This window comes from Pyxicephalus adspersus, chromosome Z (assembly GCF_032062135.1).
Source record: "Pyxicephalus adspersus chromosome Z, UCB_Pads_2.0, whole genome shotgun sequence".
NCBI classification, from domain to species: domain Eukaryota; kingdom Metazoa; phylum Chordata; class Amphibia; order Anura; family Pyxicephalidae; genus Pyxicephalus; species Pyxicephalus adspersus.
The window spans coordinates 78,657,318-78,666,390 of record NC_092871.1 but is presented as its reverse complement, the minus strand read 5'-3'; the positions used below and the strand labels follow the sequence as shown (position 1 = coordinate 78,666,390).

At 38.8% G+C, this 9,073-nt stretch overlaps 1 protein-coding gene across 3 annotated transcripts in view; it reads right to left on the bottom strand.

The window, feature by feature from the left end:
* ABL1 (ABL proto-oncogene 1, non-receptor tyrosine kinase) overlaps positions 1-9,073 on the bottom strand; it is a 163,746-nt gene that overhangs the window by 9,406 nt on the left and 145,267 nt on the right. For all 3 annotated transcript variants that reach the window (XM_072430246.1, XM_072430245.1, XM_072430244.1), the window contains 3 exons: positions 3,269-3,453; positions 2,146-2,298; positions 379-468 (listed from right to left, as the gene is read on the bottom strand). In XM_072430246.1, coding sequence (XP_072286347.1) covers positions 379-468; positions 2,146-2,298; positions 3,269-3,453 — 428 coding nt within the window. The remainder of the gene's footprint in view (positions 1-378; positions 469-2,145; positions 2,299-3,268; positions 3,454-9,073) is intronic.

Sequence of the window (9,073 nt, the reverse complement as noted above, 5' to 3'; positions counted from 1 at the left end):
ACGCTGGACAGAACGGAGGGAGAAGAAGCCGGCCGGCTTTTTCTTCTAAGCCGGCCGGCTTCTTCTTCCCGGAGAGGACACCCGACGCTGGAGGACGACGCTGGAGGACGACGGATGGACGATCGCAGCGGGACCAGGTAAGTGATTGATAAACCGGAACTTTTCTCAATGTATTTACATACAGTGAGAAAAGTTCGGGGTTATCGAAAATAGTAACTTTTTTTAGCCCGTACCAAGGTCGGGCTTATCGGTTAGGTGGTTAAAAGTTATCAAGTTTAAATGAATATGAACTGCATGAGAAACCATGGTTTGTTTTGTATGAAAACAAGTTTGTATAGTCCCAAGCAAATGCATCAAAATATCATTAATGTTGCTTACCATCTGATATACTGGACTCCTGGAACATGGTCTCAAAGGCTTGATGAATTTCAGCAAAGGATGGACGGTCAAGAGGATTCCACTGCCAACCTAAGACAATAAACAAAAATAATTATTATCTTTAATATAATTGGTTGTTACTCTTTGTCCTGACAGACAAACATATCACAGGACTTTAAACAAAATCCTGAGTCTTAGTCTCTACCTAGATGCTGTGTAGTGATAATGAGCTCTGGTTCTTTAACCAATATATATTTTTCAGATATCTTTTCAGACTAAGGCTTTGAACACATGTCAGATGATTATAGCCCGACACGAACGGTTGTGGTCATCTCCTGCGAGATACTGACATGAGTACAGCAGTGACCTGACATCGTTCATGAATTCGTCAGGACAGATCTATGAACAACCGTTCGGGAACAACACCTTTACAAGGCAAGGGAGGACAGCACCGTAGAAGTGCCGCTGCATGATCTTCCCCTCCATAGAACAGAACGGGCACTGTGTGTACAGCGTTTGTTCTTTCATCTGTCACTGTAAACATGAAATTTAACATCCTGCGACAAAAATTTTGTGTGGACTCAGCCTAAACCTAATTAGATTATACATTTTTTCCCAGATATAGCAGCTATTGAGAGATGGTTCTGTGCTCTGGGAAAAATATGTTATACTGTCTGTACTTTAGTATATTTGTTGTGTAAACTTGTTTTAGATGCAACCTTTGATGACAGCTTTTTAAAATGGTAGGAAATAAAACATTAGATAAAACATTTGCTTTCATTTCACTTTGGGCCTGTTTTTTCACCACACTATAACCTTAAAATTATATAACAAAAAGAAAAATGTACATAGTTTAAAAGAGACAGACCAGCCCTTTTTTTGATGATATTGTCTTGTAGTTGTTGCCATTATTTTATAGCTTATTATCTAGATATAGTGTCCTTTAAATGCTAGGTGTAGCAAATGATCTCTAAAAAATGAACAAATGGCTTTCTAATAAGTAAGCTACACAAACAGCAAGCAGAAAGCATCAATCTTGTATGATCCATCCATGTGTAATTGATCAGAAGGAAATGCTAATAAATGCTTCTTGTGTATTAGGCAATAGGGAAACTAATTGTTAGAAAATCTCTTTCTTCTTCTACTGAACAATCTCTAGTGATTTTACAAAAAGGGCTTAGCTATGAAGTCATTTGTGTAGCTGTAGCCTATGTAAGTGACTGCCAGCAGGTGGTAAATCTTTAAGAAATAAGATGGTAAATCACTTGTATTAGGTTGCATACACACAATAATTATTGTTGGAAACAAACGACTAACGACCTATCGTCAGATAATAGTTAACAAAAAAAAGTGCACAATGATGCCGACGAACGAGGATTGTTGCTGGAAACAAACAACCGTCCCGGCAGGATCTGATTGAACGACGATCCTTCACTATCTATTGTGTGTGCGGTCGTTCAGTGATCGTGGATGTTTCTGCAGTACACTTTCTCATTTACATGTCAATTCTTGCATCGTTCAAACAATCGTATCTAGCGTGTGTACACTATCGGTGGATTATATTTGAACGATGGTATTGTTACAACATGTACAGAATTGTGCGCAATACGAGTGTTCAAAATAATCGTGCATAATCGTTACTTGTTCGTTTTTTAACGATAATTATTGCAAGTGTGTACTTGGCTTAAATACAGCCTTTACTTTAGCAGCTAGCCCAGCACTATTTCTACCCACAAGAGCCCACCATGCTAATGCAGCAACACGTACATGCTCTCATAAGTTCATATACTTTTTCAGGGCAGCCCTCCGGACGCTCCATGCGATAGTCCTTTTCCAACAGTTCATATACTTGTGACAGGTCAATGCCAGGGTAAGGGGACATGCCATATGTTGCAATTTCCCATAATAAAACACCAAAAGCTGTAAAAAAGAGAAAATAATATTAATAAAATACAATGGAAAAATATTCTATAAATGAACAATTACTTAAGCAAAACATGGAATACATTTAACAACACAATGTGTTAGAGTGGAATAGAAAATATTGTCACACACGAGGGAGGGGATTGTTGTAGTGTTAATTAAAGAATTATAACATACATAAAAAACAAATGCTGCACATGTCAGGAATCTTTCATTTATGAGACAACAAAAACAAAAGCCACAAAATGCTTCTAGATGGCTTGAATCAAAGAAAATTTTTCTGCGGACGTTTATACTAGCATGTGTGGGTAGAAGCGGGATCAACCATGCTCTCTATTTCTTCTACTTAAAGCTGAAGCCCACCATCGATTATCTGCACCCCTTCTTACGGGCTTGGAATGGAAACCAGAACAAACAAGACAGCAGCAGAAACTAGGAGCTGGACTACAAATGGGTGTCCCAGTGGTATAGAACTCTAGAATTGCTAAGTTTATATTTACAGACAGTTTCAAATGTTTGCTGGAGGAGCCATGGGTTGGCATGATGCTACACATATTTTGTTCTTTTCCGATTTTAAAGCCCTTTAAGAAATGGTTAGGGTAGTTACCTAAAAATTCACTAACTGTCACAATCTAGAAAGAAACCTTAGATTCTTCTTGCTGCATTATAAAAATACAATTGTGGATAGTGGCAATGCATTAAAACCTTTTAGGTTTTTATCCCAGATCTTGTCTCAGCTGGGAATATCAACCCTTTTTTTTTGTCTACTATAACCAATGTGAAAAGTTTCCCGCTTAAAAGTCCCATGCTGGGCCACTCCATTAAGGCTGGATCAGATGCACAAGCTGAAAGAGGTTCATCAACACCCCTGGTGTTTGTAAGTGGACAAGAAAAAACTACTAAGTATTCCAAAGTCAATTCTGTCACTAAAGAGTAAACAATACATACATTTAGCACCTTTACTTACCCCACACATCTGACTTGATGGAGAACTTGTTATAAGCTAGGCTTTCAGGGGCAGTCCACTTAATAGGGAATTTGGCTCCTGCATGGGCAGTGTATGTGTCACCTGTCATCAGACGGCTAAGACCAAAATCAGCTACTTTCACCAAGTGGTTTTCCCCAACGAGGCAGTTTCTGGCTGCAAGATCCCTACAAAATAAGAGAACAAAAGTCACTACGTGCAAAACTCAACAAAAGGGGATATTTAATAAATCTGGCAGAGTAATTTAAGTACTTCTCAATAGAGAACCTAAATCTAAGTTGACAAGAAGGACCAGAGCAGCATATTTTTTGTATGTCCCTTGATCAAGCACTGGCACCCAATCTGTACCCTCTTGCATCAAACTGTGCCTTCCCAGTGCCCCTGTGGAACATAGTCTGTTTTCCTTACCTAGAAAAAAATATTTTGCAGCGCAAGCAATTTAAAGGATGCGGGCAGAAGCATAAATGTAGAAGCACTAATTTGCAACATGGCTGTATTAGCTGTGATATCTACTAGTCCAATGTAATATGTCTCCATGCTTGTCTTAAAAATGCATGTACCCAGACTCTAACAACTCCTATAACATGTTTTAAATCTTTGACTGTCTCCTATAGCAGGTCTGTAGTTTTGCATTGTTTGTAGTCTTGAATTTTCCAGTCTTTGACAGATTTCTGTAGAATTACATTAGCTGAATATTTTGCATGACCCTGCAATGAAAAGCGCTGCATTTGAGCAAACCTATATCAAGAAAGTGGTGCACATTTGGTCCAAGCAGGGCATCAAAAGACATTTGGTAGTTAACCATTCTGACATAAGAAGAATATCATTTAGATTTAGGTTTTAATACTCTTCTCTCATTTGTCACTTTCTCATCTTCTCAGTATAGCTAGACAATGACAGAAAAATCGTAACTAGCTACCTAGGAAAAGCTCAGAAAAAGATTTTCTTCATAAATGGTATTTCACAGCTTTTCTATTCTTATGGGTTTCTTCATATCCTAGTTAAAAGTTTGGTACAATAGTCTAATAAAATGTTTAATGTTAGGAGTATAAAGAAATATTTAACATTTAATTTAAACGGCAGATGTTGCCAGGTATGGTTAGGCCTTTTTGCTAAGGTATTATTTATAATCTACAGATGTCTAAGGGGGATAATAGAGGAACAAATAAAGCGATCATTAGAAGGCTTGTCATACTATTTTACAGCAATCAGTCATTTCTGAGACCTTATGTTTTGAGCCCTATTAAAGGACCTTTACAACTGTAATTGCCCGTATTGTTTGTATGGAGACCATTTCCCACAAATGAAGAGAATGACCAATGAATTAAAAAATTCTTTCATCTGATATTGCCTATTGCCATTGGTTTTCAGTTGCCATGTTTTGTCACTAGAATGTTGTAGTTGTTGGTAATCTAATGCAAGATGAGTATGCCAATTGCAAGCTTTACACCAAGTTTGGAACTTGGACTAGGGGAACGTTCTCACTGCATTCAAGATCTGAAGTCTGAATGAAAATCATACATTACAGTGTTCAGCCCAAAATTTTTGCTGTACTTTAACAATTGAACTATATGATATAAGTTGGTACAAATAATATAAATAGCTTCCAATCACAATATTTGTACATACATGATTTGATTGATTCTTATGACAACTTGGCAACAAGTAATGATTGTCTTTTAAAACATATAAATGTATAGGATAAAATAGGATAGACCCATAAAATTTGCTATATTTATTATGATGCATAACAGAACAACTGAATGGGACAGGAAACTCAAACTGGAATAATAGACTTAGCATTTTTCTTTGTTAATACCCACATTTTTGATGATGGAATGCAGCCTTACTGGATCTAACATTTGACGACTGAGTTGACATAGCTGAGCACAACTTCTATTTTTTGCAGTTCATTGGTCCCTGTATGTCCATCAATTGCCTGGTGCTTTTGTGCTCCAGTGACAGGATCTATGGCTGGGGTGTGTTGATATCGATGCAACAATGAAAGTTATTCGTACATTCATACTATACTTCATTGAGTGAATCACATGATAAATGGGACAGAATTTATATATATTAATAATGTATATGTATTTTTGAAGATGCTCAAAATATAAGGCCTACCCCGAAAATAAGACCTAGCACTTTTCCCCCAACCTGCCCTAATATAAGGCCTACCCCGAAAATAAGCTACAATATATATATATAAATACATGTACAAGTGCTACTCATTCAAGGAAATTGCTATTGCTAGACATGAGAAATTGGGGCCAATGGTTCTAAGGGAAATGGAGTCACAAAAAAATATAATTCAGGGTTTGGAGAGTTATGATGATGTTCCAGAAAATTACATGACTGTGATTGAATAAATTTTGACTTTTGTTCCTGAATATCACAAGAAATTCATGATGGATTTCAAGGTTAGAGTTATGATGATGTTCAAGAACAGCGGTCGCCAAGCCGTGGTCTGCAGTTCTGGCCGGTGCTTCCCCAAAATGGGGTCAGGAGGAGGACCTCGCTGGCAGGGAGCACCTGCCAGAGCCGCGGACTATGTTCCCTGTATTGAATATGAGGTCTCAATGCAAGGAGCGGGTTGTGTGTGGAGCAAAAATTGATATAAGACATTATATAGTCTTATTTGCGGGGAAACAGGGTATGTATATATTCTTTTGTCTAGAATACTTACCTCCTGTACTCCTGATGAAGCAGACACATTGAGAAAAAGGTTTTACCATTTTTATACTTTTCATATATCTTGCCTGGAAATACCCAAACAATGTTCTTTATGAAAGAATTGCCACATTAAAGATGATGTAAGCCTTTAAAATAGGGTGGGCATTAGGTCCCCAAAAAAGGGATATTGACCCACAAAAAAAAAAAAATGGTTGCTTGCTGGTATGCACAATAAACACCAAAGAAAGTCATGAAAAAGGCTGAGATTAAGTGAAAATGATAAGTGGTTCTGTATAACGATAGCAAATGTTACTAAAGTATGTATTTCTATGGCATTACAAACACTCGCAGCAAAGTAAATATGTGGTTATTAACACGGCACACACATACACAGATGATGAGAAGGGAGGTGGCCTATTGAGGCTTCGGTCTGAATTAGCATGGTCTAACAGGGGACAGGGTCCCTCATTAAATTGCTAGGAGCTGTAATCTAAATGCAAGGAATGTGCAAGTGAGGAAGCTAATTGCCGGCCAGGAAAAGGTCGCTATCTAGAGTGTTTCATGGCACACATGTTTAAGGGGAAGATACCATCACCGCAGGTACTGGAAAATTAAAAACGGCAACTAAGCACTCATAACGAGGAAAAAGATGTAGAGTAAAATAAACACTGAGAGACACTGTGTGCATGTTGTATTGAGATTGTTAGAAAAATACCTAATGCTTCTTGAAAAAGAAACGTAAGAATGAAAAATTAGGAAGGTGGGGTAAGGAACACCAACCAGTGAAGTGCTAGAAACATGCAGAAAGAGCTGCTACTGTGATATAGTCCGAAAGCTACATCAGTGTACGAGGATCCACTGCAAGAAAACTCCATAAGAGTAGGTTTGTTCATTTTGAAGGACAACTTTGCTTTTTAATATCTTTCCCCAATCATTGTGTGTACCCCAACTACTCAAATATACCTTCAACCCCACTACTGAATACTTTACTGTACCACCATAACTTATTGCTTTGCTTACATTTACAGAAAGATTTCCCATGCAACTTCCAGCACCTACTACAAATGTGAATTATATTGAGTCTATATAAAGGGTCATAGGCGTGAATGAAGGGATGGGGTGCACATGATAAACTTTGCCTACTCGAACCAAAATGAAATGAAATGAAATGTTTTGGCTGGAATTTGGCTTTAAAAACTAGGTATGCCCCACTAATTTTGTTATTTTAAAAAATGTAGGGAAACAAATGCACATGGGTTTAACAAATCTTGTATCCTGTATTTGTTTTACGTAATGTGTTTTTAGCCTACATTGTGTTATAAAGTGTCCCTCTTTCTCATATCTGAGAATTGGGTGGTAAGCTATTTGTTATCAAACTATTCACAAAGCACAGTCAGAGCATCATCACAAGTTCTGTTTGTAAAAGGTTAAGTAGAACAAGGGGTGCAATACCAGAACTGTTGTCTGTATTAGGGAGCTGGAAGTGCGGTTCCTGCAGTGCATATTGTCAGCCATTCCGTGGAGTTTCAAACAGCGATTGTAGTACGTTACAATTAAGTAAACTAAAGCTACACACAAACACATTAGATGATTCTCACCCGATGCGGATGGTCGTGCCCATTGAAAATCTGACCTGCAAAGTGGGGTCAGAGCTAGTCATGTTAACCTTTGACAATACAACTCTGTTCAATATTTTGAATTCATCATAAATATTGTCCATAAACAGAGAAGGCCAAAGTTAGGTGTATGTTCAGACAAAGCTTTGTATGAAAGAAAAGGGTTAAAATAACCCCATGAGAATATTTCTGCTGTGTCCCACCCACACTATGGATTTTTTCTTCCCTTTTCTGTTCTAAAGAAGACATGAGAGGATATCTTTCTAATGCAGTCTTGCTCGTCCCTTCTACCATGGGGAAATCCTTGAAATAAGTTTATAATTACTATATCCACAGCTATATTAGTGTGGTGGTCACTAGGAAGAATTTGTCTTACATTGCTGAACATTGGGAAGAATGTCACCCTTACATATAGACAAAAATATCATTGGTGTCAGTTAAACCAACCTGAGAGTCACAAATTGCTCATTGCCAAGGAAGCCCCAGGAACCTCTGGATGAACCCTGGTTTAAAAACACTGGTTTAATGTGAACATGATTTTCATCCCAGAGAAATGAACCCATCGGTGGATCCTCCATCTCCTACTGTTCTGAAGACAAAAATGCTTAATTTCCCTTTACCTAATTCCATAGCCACAATGGTCACCAAAGCAAATAAAGAGGGTGAATCTCTACAGCAGGAATATAGAGAGCAATAAAACTCAGCAGATACAGTTTTTTTACTTCCTTCCTAATTCAAAATTAACATACGGTAGTTGGGGGGTGACCCAGAAGAATAAACCCGCCAGCAGCGGGAGGGCAGCAGGGGGGCTAGGCAGCTTGTTTTGCCCCGGTGTCCACTCTGTGAGGAAGCAGGCCGCAAAGCCAAGGCCTCTAGTAAATCCCGCGGCCGCGACTAAAGCAATAGAAGCGCGGACGCGCGGCAAGCTGACCAGTGGCTTCTCCACAGCTACAGCTGCTATTGGGACTGCAGTAGGGGCTCACCTTAATATGGCCAGCATCCCCAACTCTCCAACGCGGAGCCCGACTATCCCTGCTTCCATAGAAGAGGTATCTTCCTCTATTAATTTTTCTGTAACAGGTGATGATGACTGGGACTGGAGGGCTCATCTTGGGGCCTTACCCACTAGAAATGATTTAGAACAAAGTATTGGCAGGTTGGAAGTGAGCTGTAAATCAGAAGTCCAGGCTATGCAGCACTCCATACAGCAAGTTACAGCTACCATGCTTACGTTGCAAAATGCCTATTCTGATCCCACAGTACCATACTAGAAAGACATGAAGCTCAACATAACATTATACAACATAACAAACAGCTATTTCTACTCCATGATGATGCAGAAAATCGCAACAGGCGCAACAATATTCGCATACGGGGGCTTCCAGAACCTGTTCTCAACTCAGGGCTCTATTCCGCAGTTTGCTCTTTTTTTGCCTCCCTGTTAGGGGCACCCCCAGATGTGGATCTAGAGATTGATAGAGTCCACAACTCATTAGGC